At 42.7% G+C, this 16286-nt stretch overlaps 1 protein-coding gene across 5 annotated transcripts in view; it reads left to right on the top strand.

Moving 5' to 3' along the window:
- Nucleotides 1-14199, top strand: part of LOC111080946 (gamma-aminobutyric acid receptor subunit beta-like) — a 243795-nt gene extending 229596 nt beyond the window's left edge. For all 5 annotated transcript variants that reach the window (XM_041595391.1, XM_041595390.1, XM_041595394.1 and 2 more), the window contains 3 exons: nucleotides 13045-13548; nucleotides 13716-13937; nucleotides 14001-14199. In XM_041595391.1, coding sequence (XP_041451325.1) covers nucleotides 13045-13548; nucleotides 13716-13937; nucleotides 14001-14176 — 902 coding nt within the window. In that variant the 3' untranslated portion in view covers nucleotides 14177-14199. The remainder of the gene's footprint in view (nucleotides 1-13044; nucleotides 13549-13715; nucleotides 13938-14000) is intronic.
- The last annotated feature ends 2087 nt before the right edge of the window (nucleotides 14200-16286 follow it).

The raw sequence follows: 16286 nt of genomic DNA, 5'->3' as shown, positions 1-16286 counted from the left end.
GGCTATTATTCGAGGAATTTGTTGGGGAATTTGAAGCTGGGAAACCAGACAGTTACCAAAAAGTCCCTGCACGGGCGCCACTTGTAAGGTCCTATCTCAGGCTGAGGTATTCTTCAGTCCGTCCAGGGTCCTCAACAAGAAAATTTGTAGATTGCTGGAACTTTTAGGTTCGGGGCGGCTTTGTCTGACCGAAAGAGTGGTAGGTGACAGGAGGAGCGTTATGTTGCTGACGAAAATACTTCAAGAAATCGTGGTTTGTGTTTTTGCTGGAGCTATTATTTTTATTACTTAATTTTTCGTGGGCTTGTTTACAATGGACTACTCGTGGATTTTGTTACTTTGCCTGTGAGCCGGTGGACTGCTGCTGTTTGTCGCTGAGCTGGGGCTTTTTAAGCAGCTGGCGATCGCACCTGGGACCGGAAATAATTACTTCTTGCTGACTTAAGGTTATTGGATAACAATAATTGTGGGGTGTGGTAACTAGGTCGAAGCTTGGTGCTTCGTTGACAATTTTTAGTGGGTCAGGGTGGTTTTGATGAGACTGCATCCCGGAAGGTGCAGTTGAGAATTGGGTTTCGAAATGAGGTTTTGCCAACTCTGCATCGCGGAAGGTGATAGCTGAGTGGTAAGGTAAGGCTGAGTGGTAAGGTAAGGCTGAGTGGTAAGGTAAGGCTGAGTGGTAGCTGGTGAGGCCGAGTGGTTGCGAAAGATCGCCAAGAAGTGGGTGACCGAGCATTTTGTGCTGGTTGCGAAATAATGCAGAATGGGTAGAGTTGTTGATCGCTGTTGCGTTGCTTAAGACTATTGTATTTTCCGGGGTGCTGACGCACCGCTAGGCATGAGAAACGTGGCCAGAACCATGGTTCGTCTTTAAGTCTTTATGGATATTTTCATTCCGTATGTACCATGGTGCCCCAGTGATAGTTCTTAGTATCTTCGATTGAGCTCTCTGGATTATTTCTAAATTACTAACGCAAGCATTTCCCCATAGCTCGGAGCCGTATGTCCAGATGGGTTTGAGAACTGCATGGTACAAAAGTACTGTAATGTCCTATCTCAGGCTGAGGTATGCATCAGTCTGTCCAGGGTCCTGAATTACAAGTTATTTATAATTCACGAGGACTTTATCGGGAAAACCAGGAACTTTGCCAGAAACTGAAATAGAAATCACAACACTTTTTGGTTCTTTTAATTTTAATGGATTTCTTTATTCTTCCGTATTATTATTCTACCCGGTTATGTTATGTTTCATTGTTTGACGACGCGTATGGTGGTTTGACTGCCCTCTACGATGGCTGGTGGATTGCCTCCGACGATGGCTGGTGGACTGCCTCCGACGATGGCTGGTGGACTGCCCTTTTCTCCATGCAAGGCAGTGCCTTTTATAGATCGGCCGGCCTTCGATTTTCCCATGAATGTCTTACAGATATCTTATTTCTACTCCAGAATGTGGAAAGGGTTCTTACATAAATATATATTGCCGAATTACAGTCTGCACGCGCAGACGGGCATCGGTAACAGAAGGTTACCTAATCATTAGTCCTGCAGTCAGTGTCCAATATTCCCGGTAAGGAAAGTCGGAGACTGCTGACTGGCTCGCGCATGTGGGGGGTCTGCCCGGTAATCGAGGGTTACCTAAGCAATCGCCTGCCAACAAGTGTCCAATGTCCCAGGTAAGGTGATCGGTGTGCACCGGTACCGTGGGAAAGGAATTTCGTTGGTACTTCGGGAATATATATTGTTAGGAATATTTATTTATTTAATATTATTTTAGGTACTTATTGCGTAAGCCCTTGTGCTGGTCTCCTGTCTTTTGGCGTGTGCTGAGTTTGCATTTTTGCTGGGTGTTGATCGCTTCACCTGGGAGTAGCGTTGGCTGCGTCGTCTGCTTGTGACAAACCATGGCATCCATGGTTCGTTACAGTACTTTGTACTCCAGTTTTAGTTTAGTTTTAGTTTTAAGTAGATTTCTCTTCGCTTCGATGTGTTTACGCCAAGTAAGCCTTCTATCCAGATGAACACCAAGGTATGTTACTTCGGTGGTTTGTGGAATGTTGATATTGTTCATAATGGAGGGCAAGTTTGTCTGTTTAACGTAAAGGTCACATGCATGCACTTTTGCTCATTTGCATGTATGCGCCAGTCTGCTAGCCATTTTTCTAAGGCCACGAGATGAGATGATAAGTGTTCCGTGGCCCTTCTTGGGCAAAATCCAAATTGGTGAGTCGGGATGGCACCGTTGATGTGTAGGTGTTGTTTGATACGATTCAGGAGCAGCTTTTCAAATATCTCTGATAGGCAAGGCAGTAGGCTGATAGGTCTATACGATGATGGCTTGGACTCGTCTTTTCCGGCTTTTTGGATCATTGTGATGACTGATTTCCTACATTCTTGAGGATAGTGGCCCCATTTCATCATGCTGTTGAATATCACAGTAAGGAAATACACTGCACAGCTCGGCAATTCTATGATCATTTTAGGAGAGATGAAATCGTGGCCCGGAGCTTTCTTTTGCTTTGAGATTTGGTCTTTAATGACCCTTGTGACTTCTCCTGTTTGGAATATGATAGGCGGAGTAGCTTCGGGATTGTTGGTTGGTGGGAGCACAAAGCTATTGCTGGGTGTGGTTTGAAGACGTTTTTTAGATGGACGGCAAATGTATTTGCCTTCTCTTTGTTGCTGCGAGCCCACTCTCCTGTTTGTGTACGCAAAGGTGATTCACTCTCGATTGGTGGGCATACGCCTGATTTTGCTTTCCACAGTGGGAATCGTTTGCTAGTTGGGGAGAGTTGCTCCATATAGGATATTTGAGCTCGGTTTTTTTCATCTTCTAGGGCTCTGCGTAGTAGGTGGTTGGCTATTTTTAGCCGCTCTTTCGAGGCAGGTGATCTGTGTGCTTGCCACTCTCGGCGAAGCCTTCTTTTATCGCGTAGCAGCACTTCAATGTGCCTAGAAATACGACTGCTGTTGGAATGTTTATTAGATGCTATTACTGGTGTTGAGTATTTTGCCGCCAGTGACATTGAGGATACCAATGCTTCGACTGACCCATCAATGTCATCTTTACAATTAATATTTGGGCAGCTATCAATATGAGAGCTTATGTACTTCCTGTATTTGAGCCAATCTGTTTTACTAGAAGTTAGAAAGTGTGGGCGTTCCGAAAGCTGTGGATGGTCGTAAAGGTGAAGTAGAATGGGCGAGTGATCCGATGATAGATCTGTTAAGTGATCTACATTGATCTGAGCTTGCAGCACCCTTCGTGTAACTGCAAGATCAATCAAGTCGAGTTGCTTGTTTGGATCTGTGGGCCAATATGTGGGCTTGCCCAGAGAGATAAAGTCTTGCTTGTTTCGTGGGGTTATTATAGCGCTATATTGTTGTCTTTCTTTCGGGTTGGTAAGTCTAGATCCCCAATGGGTGTGCTTGGCATTGTAGTCACCAGTTGCTATGAATCGGTCACCTAGTAGGTCGAAGAATGTTACAAATTCTGTTTCGGGGATGCAGAAGCGCAGTGGGCAGGTTACTGCGGCTAGGTTTAGGTAGCCGCTCTGAATTGTAATATGAATTGATGTTACCTGTAGATAAGGTATACCAAATGATGGCAATGGATATTGCTTGATGCGATGCTTGATCAGAACGCCAGTACTTCCATGTGCCTTACCATCGGGATGATTTGTCGCATAGAAGTTATAGCCATCGAGGTGAAAATAGTTTTTATTTGTTAGGTGAGTCTCTGATATGAGCATGGCGTCAATGTCGTGTTGAGCGAGGAACTGTAAAAGCTCGCATTTGTGCTGCGAAATGCCATTTGCATTCCAGAAACATATATTAAGACAGGACATTTAAACAGATTTCTGTTTGATTAGGAGCTCCAGGAGGAGATTTTGGTTGCGCTTAAACTCCTGCATCGTTTGTTGTATTGCTACCATTGTGGTTGTTATATTTACCAGCATTGTCTTAATTCCACTAAGCAATTGGGATGGATTTGCAGGGGATATTGGGCAGAAATTTCTGGGATCTGATTAGATGCCTGATGCTGCATTATTCCTGCAGTGGTTGGTTGAAGCGTCGGACTGACCAGTTGTTGTAACTTAACGCCTGAGCAAAAGAAACTCCAAGAGTCGTAGTTGATGGTATACATGGTAAGTTTTGTCGGACTGCAATAAGTTTTCGTGTGTCCATATTCCTGGCAATTTGTGCATTGGACGGGTCCATTTCGTTTGTGTGGTTCAACGGTGATCCTACGGTGCAGTAGATATTGAATCTTGTAGATTGGGTGAACTTCATTTTTACTTATATGAATACTGTCAGGAGTCAGTTCTACTTTAAACATTGGCTGTGGAATTTTTTTTCTATTTATTATGTTCATAGCCATATTGACTTCAAAGCCCTTATCGTTAAGTCCATCTATTATCTCATTGATTGGGACTGTTGGTTCGATTTCTTTGATAACCACTTGTAATCCTTTGCTACTTTTATGTTGGTAGGTGTAATAGTTCATTTTTTCATTTTCGAGGTATTTCGCAACTGATCGATAGTTTTGTTCGTCATTGACTTGTATTTTTGTTTCATTTATGTTACCCCGTTTTATGGACGTGACATAGAATGTGTTTGCGCCAATTGCATCAGCTATTTTTTTGACCAGTGCAGCACAATTTGCCTGTCGAACATAAATAGGTGGGCGGTCTTAGTTTTTTGGCCTTGGGTGTTTGGGTGATCTCATCTTCATTTGAAACACTTAGTATCGCAAATCTATTGTTTGCTAGTGCCTTATGTGGCACAGTGTTCTCGGTTATTTTAGTTATTTGAGCTGCATTGTTGTTCTTCGCAGTTTGTGGACTCAATTTTCTTTTGGTTTGCACATAGCGATCGAGCCCAGTCTGAATTAACGCTCCGTTAGCGTTTTTCGACCTTATCGGTTGGGAGAAGTTTGGCGTGTCGCAGTGGGTCGACAGTACCGGGCGCTGAGCAATTGCAGTGGTTGTTGTTGTCGTTGTTATGGTCAAGGACACAGTTTTGAGCGAGGGCATTGTACTAGTTGTTGTCGATATTAACAAATCGTTGGTAAGGCAGTACGAGTCGGGAGGTGGGCACTGGGCACTCCATGACCCACTTTGCAATGCAGGAGAGAGAGAGCGTGCTCTCTCCTCGTTCACTTGCAGTGATGCAGTTGTTGTTGGTACTGCTAGCTTTGGGGAGCGTATAGAGAAAGACTCGTAGTTTTTTGCTTGCGAGAGCCGACGCTCGTCTTGTTGTTGTTGCCGGGCTTGGCTCATTTTGGCTTTGGTTACAGTGCTTGTGCTCTTTACCGAGCTGGTGCTCTTATACGTTGACATTTGTTCTTTTCTATTATTTCTATTAATCTTTATTACACGATTGGATGGTATTCATGGGCAGCACGATCACTAGTACCCATGCCTGCCCCGAGCGCTTTTTCGCGAATTTATTTACGATTAATTGCGATTAATTGATTTTTACGGCGGAGCGATACAAAAATACGTCTGAAGTCGTTGACGGTTTATTCTCCATTCCTGGCAACGAAATGTCTGGATCATTTGGCAACTCGGAGCCAAAACAGATTACCTATTGGATCTGCTGCATCGAAGAACGATTTCTATGTGGACGACTGTCTCACTGGCGCGGATACCATTCAGGAAGCGATACAAGTTTAACAAGAACTTAATAAAATATTGCTACCGTTCGGCCTTAAACTTCGCAAATGGTGCTCCATCAACGACCAGCTTTTGCAAGGAATCCCTAAAGAGGACGTTGTCAAGGACGTCAAAATAGGTAAAACATTATAGCAATACAACGCTGGGTCCCATTTGAATGCCAAAACAAAAGACCAACTGCGAGGACGAACCACAAAAAGCCAAGAAACACGCATCACCAAAAGGGTCGTGTGCTCAGAATTGGCCTAAATCTTTGACCCACTGGGTCTCTTTGCCCCAGTGATAGTCAAGGCTAAAATATTTATGCAACAGCTGTGGGAGATTAAACTCGATTGGGACGATGAACTGCCATTACAACTCCAAAACGAATGGAAGGAGTACCGGGAGGACCTACAATCATTAAACTCAAAGCGCTAGAAAACAGTGTATATAAAGAGTTCGATCATTTCGTTATCTCTCATACTAGGAGATGATGAACTCATCCGAGTTGGCGGAAGAATCGAAGAAGCTCAAAATTCCGTTCAACGCAAATCATCCAATCCTGCTACCGTACAACGACCCAATAGTCAAAATGATTATGCGAGAGCTTCATGAGGAAAATCTGCATTGCGGTGCCCAAGCATTAAGGGCAATCGCAAGACAACAATATTGGATTATCAACGACAAGACGATGGCTAGAAGCATCATACATAGCTGTATTAAATGCACCAGAGCCAGACCAAAGCTGATGCACCATCATGGGCAATCTTCCAGCACAAAGAGTCACGCAAGCACGCCCATTCCTTAATGCAGGCGTTGACTACTGTGGACCAATTATGATCCACCATAAAATCCGAGGAAAACGGCCAGATAAGGCATACATTGCCGTATTCTGCTGCTTCTCCACAAAGGCTGTACATCTGGAGTTAGTAAGTGACTTAACCACAGATGCATTCTTGGCAGCACTCCGGCGATTCCTTAGCAGACGCGGGAAGTGTCTGACTATTCATTGCAACAACGCAACAAATTTCGTCGGCGCAAATAACAAGCTAAAGGAATTGAAAGAAGCAATATTTAGCGAAAAGGCACATGGTCTGATCACAAATCATTGCAACAAAAAACAAGTGGATTTTAAATTCATTCCTCCTCGGGCTCCATCGTTTGGCGGCCTCTGGGAAGCTGCGGTAAAATCAGCGAAAAGGTTGCTAATTACAACCACAGAAACAGCATCCTTGACGTTTGAGGAGCTGAACACAGTCATAATCGAAACTGAAGCAATTCTCAACTCCCGACCCATAACTCCAATGTCAAATGATCCAACGGATACAAGTGCGCTTACTCCAGGGAATTTCCTGATCGATGAACCTTTGACCGCAGCACCTGACGTCAACACTGTTTGGAAACAATGGTCTACGGAATACCTCCACGAACTACAAACTCGGCATAAATGGAAAGCCACCGCTCCAAACGTGACCGAAGGATTATTAGTTTTGGTAAAGGAAGACAACCTTCCAGTAATGAAGTGGCCAATGGGTCGCATCATCAAAACGTATCCTGGGCAAGACAACCATGTACGAGTGGTTGATGTCAAAACATCGTCCGGTGTATACAAACGCCCCATCAGTCGTCTCGTCCTTATTCTCAGAAGAGGTAGCAACAAAACGCTCCAAAAATGTTATTCAAGACATTGCGGAAACAGAGGAGCCACCAGCACAGCGAAAAAGGTTATCATTACATACACTTACATCCACATTGTTAGTGTTACTTCTCATGCTGCCATTAGCATTGTCTTCAACGTATGCAGTCCGACATATCTGATGTATTAATCGGCATTCACCATCGGACAATAAGCCCAACGCTAGTATCTCCTGACCAATTAAGAGAGCAACTAGACTAAATCCGGGACCACTTGCCAGCTGATCAAATGCTGCCTGTCACAACACAAAATGTGATACAATTATACAGGCTCATGCGAGCCGAAGGAACTCTGACTGCCACACACGTCATTTTCAAGGTGACGCTATCGTTAGTTTCAACATTTCAGCTCGAAGTTTTCAGTATCATGCCGATTCCTGTCTGGGACTCAACAAGTTGGAGCTTGTTCAATCTCAAAGGACCTTAATCACTGTAAACACTCACCGAGATCAATTCATGGGATTTACTCCAGAAGGATTTCGACGCTGTTTTAAACTACTCAACGCAGAATACATCTGCTTTGATCATCAACCAGTCTTCAATGTCGACAATCGCTGTGAGTTTCAGTTGTTTAATAATAAAACAGCACCTTTATGTCAGAATTGGCCTAAATCTTTGACCCACTGGGTCTCTTTGCCCCAGTGATAGTCAAGGCTAAAATATTTATGCAACAGCTGTGGGAGATTAAACTCGATTGGGACGATGAACTGCCATTACAACTCCAAAACGAATGGAAGGAGTACCGGGAGGACCTACAATCATTAAACTCAAAGCGCTAGAAAACAGTGTATATAAAGAGTTCGATCATTTCGTTATCTCTCATACTAGGAGATGATGAACTCATCCGAGTTGGCGGAAGAATCGAAGAAGCTCAAAATTCCGTTCAACGCAAATCATCCAATCCTGCTACCGTACAACGACCCAATAGTCAAAATGATTATGCGAGAGCTTCATGAGGAAAATCTGCATTGCGGTGCCCAAGCATTAAGGGCAATCGCAAGACAACAATATTGGATTATCAACGACAAGACGATGGCTAGAAGCATCATACATAGCTGTATTAAATGCACCAGAGCCAGACCAATAGATACGCTAGTATCTCCTGACCAATTAAGAGAGCAACTAGACTAAATCCGGGACCACTTGCCAGCTGATCAAATGCTGCCTGTCACAACACAAAATGTGATACAATTATACAGGCTCATGCGAGCCGAAGGAACTCTGACTGCCACACACGTCATTTTCAAGGTGACGCTATCGTTAGTTTCAACATTTCAGCTCGAAGTTTTCAGTATCATGCCGATTCCTGTCTGGGACTCAACAAGTTGGAGCTTGTTCAATCTCAAAGGACCTTAATCACTGTAAACACTCACCGAGATCAATTCATGGGATTTACTCCAGAAGGATTTCGACGCTGTTTTAAACTACTCAACGCAGAATACATCTGCTTTGATCATCAACCAGTCTTCAATGTCGACAATCGCTGTGAGTTTCAGTTGTTTAATAATAAAACAGCACCTTTATGTCATGTGATCCACACGAAGGCGGACATGGTGTGGTCCAAAACTCAGCAAGCAAATAAATGGATTTTTGTTTGCCACGGGTTTCCGTCAACCATACAACTGGAAGGAACTGGCTTACTCTCACTGTCACCTGGATGCACTGCTCGCAATACAGCACAACAGTCAGTGAAGTCAAATCAACCTACATTCGATTTCGGGACATACGCTTACCAACGACACCAACTTCGCCAGCAACTGTACAATTGGAGATTGGAGTACCAGACATCAGACTATCTTCAAGAATTGGAAGATCTACGCCTGCAAATTAGTGGCAATCAATCAACAATGTCTGCCACACCATCTCAACACAGTGCAGCATCATCAAATCGCTAATTATGCTGCCCTAGCAATATCAATGCTATTGACTATTGCGTTCATTCTCCGGAAGAAGTATTAATTATGGAACCCAAGGCCGTCAACAATCAACCAAGCAGAGCCACGCGGATCATCACCCCCGATCCCCATTCCACGCCGTTTTTCATTCGACTTGGGCGATGGTTGAACACCAGTTCAACGGCCGGGAGAATGTTCAGTCGCATATTTATGCAGTGATTAATATTACATAATATACACTTATCGAATAAGTCAGGTCGACCCATGTAACGGGAGACATAATAACAAACGAAAAGGCATTGTAGCTGAGTCAACAATAACCGCTTCTGCAGCAATTTCTGCCAACGATGCGATCGCTCGTCAGAGGGCAAAAACACTGGTGCAATTGCTGACTATCACAATTGCCCAATAACACAATATCATAATAAATCCAAATTAATTCATTATCAATTCCAATTCCCTTTTACCATATTCTTACTAGACTTAGCACTTTCTGTACCTTTTGTTACCTATAAATAGAATTTAAGTTTCGAATAAAATCAGTATCAGAAACAGTACCATCACTGCCTGTTCACTCATTCTCTACAACTGCAATCAACAGAGGCTGTCGCCGTGTCTTCAGACCCTTGTTTACTCAGCGTAGGAAATCCGCAGTCCAACTGGTTCAAGTTCTAGTTGCGACGAGATAATTGTAAACGGCTTATGTAACGTATGCATACCAAACCACACACACACAAACTCACATTAACATTTGAAACAAAGAAATAGCGCCACGAAACAAGCTAGACTTTATCTCTCCGGGCAAGCCCACATATTGGTCCACATATTGGCCCACATATTGGCCCACAGATCCAAACAAGCAACCCGATTTGATTGATTTTGCAGTTACACGAAGTGTGCTGCAAGCTCAGATACATGTAGATCACTTAACAGATCTATCATCAGATCAGTCTCCCATTCTAATTCACCTTTACGACCATCCACAGCTTTCGGAACGCCCACACTTTCTTATTTCTAGCAAAACAGATTGGCTCAAAAACAGGAAGTACATAAGTTCTCATATTGATAGCCGCCCAAACATTTATTGTAAAGATTACATTGATAGGTCAGTCGAAGCATTAGTATCCTCAATGTCACTGGCGGCTAAAAACTCAACACCAATATTAGCACCTAATAAACACTCAAACAGCAATCGTATTTCTAGGCACATTGAAGTGCTGCTACGCGATAACAGAAGGCTTCGCCGAGAGTGGCAAGCACACTGATCACCTGCCTCGAAATAGCGGCTAAAAATAGCCAACCACCTACTACGCAGAGCCCTAGAAGATGAAAAAAACCGAGCTCAAATATCCTATATGGAGCAACTCTCCCCAACTAGCAAACGATTCCCACTGTGGAAAGCAAAATCAGGCGTATGCCCACCAATCGAGAGTTAATCACCATTGCGTACACAATCAGGAGAGTGGGCTCGCAGCAGTAAAGAGAAGGCAAATACATTTGCCGTCCATCTAGAAAACGTCTTTAAACCACACCCAGCAACGAATAGCTTTGTGCTCAGGAGAGGTCACAAGGGTCATTAAAGACCAAATCTCAAAGCAAAAGAAAGCTCCGGGCCACGATTTCATCTCCCCTAAAATGATCATAGAATTGCCGAGCTGTGCAGTGTATTTCCTTACTGTGATATTCAACAGCATGATGAAATGGGGCTATTATCCTCAAGAATGGAGTAAATCAGGAGGAAAAGACCAAGCCATCATCATATAGACCTATCAGCCTATTGTCTTGCCTATCAAAGATATTTGAAAAGCTGCTCCTGAATAGTATCAAACAACACCTACGCATCAACGGTGCCATCCCGATGCACCAATTTGGATTTCGCGAAAAACATGGAACCATTGAAAAAGTAAATCGTATTTCGACATTTGCTGATGATACTGCCATACTAAGTCGCTCCAAGTCCAACAAGGGCCACGGAACACTTATCATCTCATCTCGTGGTCTTAGAAAAATGGCTAGCCGACTGGCGCATACATGTAAACGAGCAAAAGTGCAAGCACCTTTACGTTAAACAGACAAACTTGCCCTCCATTATATCTGAACAGCATCAACATTCCGCAAACCACCGAAGTAACATACCTTGGTGTTCATTTGGATAGAAGGCTTACTTGGCGTAAACACATCGAAGCGAAGAGAAATCTACTTAAATTTAAAGCTAGTAATCACGTTCACCACTAAAACTGGAGTACAAAGTACTTTTGTACAATGCAGTTCTCAAACCCATCTGGACATATGGCTCCGAGCTATGGGGAAATGCTTGCGTTAGTAATTTAGAAATAATCTAGAGAGCTCAATCGAAGATACTAAGAACTATCACTGGGACACCATGGTACATACATGAAAATATCCATAAAGACTTTAATGTAGGATCAGTTAAAGATGAAATTGCCAAAGTGAAATTAAAGTATCAGGCCAAGTTTTAAGCCCATCCTAATAGACTTGCGCAGTCTTTAACTTGGCACACTAGCCATACACGACTCCGGCGAGAGACTTCCCCACCCAGCAATATATACTTAGGTAGGGACGTACTCTAAGTAATTAAGTTTAATTAATTAAATAAATATATTATGTTAAGATTTGCATACTTGTCGTCAGTCTCTATTAGGGAAGATTCGATAAATAAAATCCCGTAATAACAAAAAAAACAAAAAACAGATTGCTGGCAAAGAGTCGCCTGTGATCAGCAGATCTTTTGGAAGCAGAGTATTTGACTCTGCTCCAACAACGTGCCAAATGGAGCACACCGCAGCCATCGATCCAAGTCAACGACGTCGTCTGTATCAAGGACAAAAACTTGCCGCCGTTTAAGTGGCCATTAGCACGGGTGATCGAGGTCATCGCTGGAGCTGATAGGGCTGTGCGAGTTGCCATCCTGAGAACACCATCTAGAACCACTCGTCGAGCTGTCAACAAGCTGTGCGTCCTACCCGTTGAGGATCCTGTTAAAAGCCCTGGTCTTTCATCGGGGGGCGTATGGAGCAGCAGCCGTTAATAGTTCCTAATAAATTTATATCACATAGTCACACATCATCTCTTATACTGAAAATCGCTCTCTCAGTACGTTGCCAAAAAAGCTCGGCAGCTTCCAACAGCATTGTTATGTAAAAAAAAAGAGCACTATTTCTGAAAAAAACATTAAAAAAATGGCAGATTTAAAAAAAAAAAATAAGAATTTCTAATGCCCCACATCTATCAGAAAAATTTGTTCTGGCTCAAAGCGTCGTTCTACACGGACCCCATGCGTAGTGATGCATACAAAAACACACTAATATTATTTTGCAATCGTGTTATAACGAGGTTTAGAGCGTGTTAAAATTGGTGAGGGAGCAAATTTATAACCGTGAAGGACCGAATTCGTGTTGAATGAATTCGTGTTAAGCGAGGGCCAGGTGTATATATGTATGTAGATAACATGGGTTAATACTTTTTAATTTCTTGTTTCTTATATCTTATCAGATATTAATATATTGATATGTCCTATAATTAATTATAGCAAGAGGGCAAGCCCCAAGCTCGCTTCGCTCGAGCGCCAAGTTCCTGTTCAATCGCTTTGCTCGCTCACACAACCCTTCACGCACTGCGCCTTATTAACACATAATAATTTTGCATTGATACTGAAGTGGATAATAAAATACGAATTGCCTAGGCATGAAAAAAATGTATAAAAAATTCAGTGACATATTCCGATATTTCAGAATTTTCTGTAATCTTTCTCTCTTTCTCTTCTTCTTTCTTACACCCAGATGGATATACGGTCAGCGATGTGGTCATGTACTGGAAACCAACACCAGTGCGAGGTGTGGAAGACGCAGAACTGCCTCAGTTCACTATTATTGGCTATGAAACAAATGATCGTAAAGAGCGACTCGCCACTGGAGTATATCAGCGCCTCTCCCTTTCGTTCAAATTGCAGCGAAATATCGGTTATTTTGTGTTTCAGACTTATCTTCCTAGCATACTAATCGTAATGCTGTCATGGGTTTCATTTTGGATTAACCACGAGGCGACAAGTGCAAGGGTTGCTTTGGGAATCACTACGGTGCTGACTATGACAACGATCAGCACTGGCGTTCGTAGTTCATTGCCTCGAATATCTTATGTAAAGGCTATTGACATCTATCTAGTAATGTGTTTCGTATTCGTCTTTGCCGCGCTTCTTGAATACGCGGCCGTCAACTATACTTACTGGGGCAAACGAGCAAAAAAAAAGATTAAGAAACTCAAGGACTGTGATCGACAAAAGATAGGTATTTTACTAAATATATATTTAAATTTCCAAAATTTTAATATACAGTATAATACGTGTCTCATCTTTGTCTGTAAGAGATCATCACAGACATTAACACAATCAAAAAATTCCAATTTAGATGCCTTTCATTAATAAAATCTCTTTGAATATAATCATTGACTATAGGTAAAAACGACAGATGTGTAACGTGTTCAACGACAGAAGATATAATTGAGCTTCAGGACGTACGAATGAGTCCCATCCCTTCGTTACGGAAAGGTAATTATAATGCGACACTTGGCTCTATTGGCACTGAGACCTTAAACTTAGCCAAGTTTCCGCCAAGTTTTCGAATTACTCGCAACTATGGCACTGGACGTAACCAACTGCGACATCGTTCACAGAGAGGTAAGCAACTTGAATTATTGAGAATTAATTGGATTGAATCTAATTTTTTAATTATGTATGCAGGAATTTCAACTCGACCCCGAATGTTGCATGCAATAAAAAAAAGTGCATCTGCCATCAAAGCCACAATACCGAGGATCAAAGACGTGAACATAATTGACAAGTACTCGAGAATGATATTTCCTATAAGTTTTCTTGCATTCAATCTTGGATATTGGTTATTTTACATCTTGGAATAATAAAGTGTCGGCGATAGCACTACGTTAAAAAATCGAATTTTTGAGTCGTAATTCGTTTTCATACAACAACCATTAGGGTGGAGTGAAATTGTTTTTAAAAATTCGTTTTTCCTGTGTCATTATCATTATTCTGAAACGAGACATACCAATAAAAATGAATTTCATGTATTTTTAATGATTATTTTCGTGAATTTATCTTGAAATTTTGTATATTTAATGCGAAATAACCAAAGGTAAATTAAATTAATTTGGAATTTAATTATATTTTATGTTCCCAAGATGACCTAAATAGTTTCATTTGACTTTGGCCATATTTCATATATAACGAAATAACCGATCTGGCCGACTTGCAACGAGGTGTTAGATTACACTTCGTCAAGTGTTTATTAATATTATTGACGAAGGTTTTCACTTTTGCAATTATTAACATAATATTCTCGTGATTGAAATTTTTTAAGTGATATTTGGCAATATGTGCTGTTGTACTGCCTCTCTTTAGTGATTGTTGTTACCTACGAGCTCAGCACGACTAAACACATATTGTATTTAAAAAACTTGATTTTTTCGAAACCCTGCGGATTTGGACAAAGAGGATTAGTTTCTCATAAATCTGCACACTCTTGTTAATAAATTTTAACTTACAAATTTGTCCAACGCTTTGCCATGTACCTGTAAAGTACCCGATAGAATCTAGTTCTATGCGCTGTCTCTATAAATCATTGTCATTGGAGGCTCTGTTATATTTAATTATAACAAACTGACGCATGAACTTGAAGTTCTGGAATATGAAAATCTCGAATTTAAATTGTTTTGGCCTCCGTACGCGTCTTCAGTATCTTTCGGATAGCCCTTATATGAGACGCATCATCTTGTAATATGGCCAAAAAAATGTCCGTAAAAAAATCGGCCCCTAGAAACCGACACGTACGGTTTCCAGGGGCCTGCAGTGAGATAAGAAGTGGGGGATTGACAGTCTGGCAGCTTGTGCCGAACTGCCAGTGTGCCGTGATGGCTCGGATGACGGTGGAGCACTGTACTCTCTTGAGTCTGTAGAGCTCTTCCGATCGTTTCTTCGATCGACTTGGCCAGAGCGACCTGGAAGTTTTACAGGTGATGGTTTGCTGCCATCGTCTGTCGGCAATTTACTCTAAAGCTTCATGCGTTAGTAGCCTTTACGTAGCCAAAGGCATCGCTACTTGCTTCTTCTCCAGTAGGAGAGGTGTGGTAGTACCTTGCCTGGCTAGTTGGTCGGCAGCATCATTCCCGTGGATCTCTGAAACAATGACTAGGGTTGAGCTCGGTACAGTAGACGCCTCCACCCATACGGCCGTCTAACTTGAGCCATCAGTGTATATGTGGATCGCATTTGCGGGTCCAGGTTCGCCCCTCTCACAGTCTCCCTGAGTCGGATTGACACCGGGAAGGGCGTCGAGAAGTGATCACTTCGGTATACAATAATCTGTCCCATCCGGTAGTTGAGGGAGTCCCCTCAAGATTCCCGAGTGTCCAAACGCGGATGCTTTCCAAAGTTTGGATTCTATCATTCGGAGAGCGGAAAGAGTTGCCACCTATTTCCCTATGAGTTCTACAGGGAGAAGGTACAACATGGTATCGAAGGCTTCCCCTGGGGTTGTGCGTAGTCCGCCCGTTATGCCATGCGTTTGACACGGCTGAGGTTGCTAAGACACCACCACTCCGTACATCAGGATTGGTCGTATGATGGCGGTATATAGCCACCGGACTATGTACGAGGGTCATTCCCTCGAAGAGTACTAGTTCCGTTTTAACACCCAGCCCGCATTTGTCTGCCCATTGCGACAGTTTTGTAAGGGTGTCATACACTCGCATAGCGTCTGTAGAAATTTCCCAAAGAAAGCTATGGCAACATCATCAGCGTACGCCACAATGCGACATCAACGGTCCTGTATTAAACCATTTGATCGATAAGATTCACCGTCCGTTACCGTGATGGCATTTTGGATGTTGTTGTTGAAAGCGCCTATTATTCTAGGAAGGCTCCCAAAGTGTACTCCCTATAGTTAACGGACACTGATGATCGATTCGATCGCGTGTAGGGCCGTTTCGGGGGATTTTCCCTTCCGATAGGCAT

This window comes from Drosophila obscura, unplaced genomic scaffold, assembly GCF_018151105.1.
Source record: "Drosophila obscura isolate BZ-5 IFL unplaced genomic scaffold, ASM1815110v1 contig_58, whole genome shotgun sequence".
NCBI lineage: Eukaryota > Metazoa > Arthropoda > Insecta > Diptera > Drosophilidae > Drosophila > Drosophila obscura.
The sequence above is the reverse complement of the archived record's forward strand: the minus strand, read 5'-3'. Positions and strand labels throughout refer to the sequence as shown.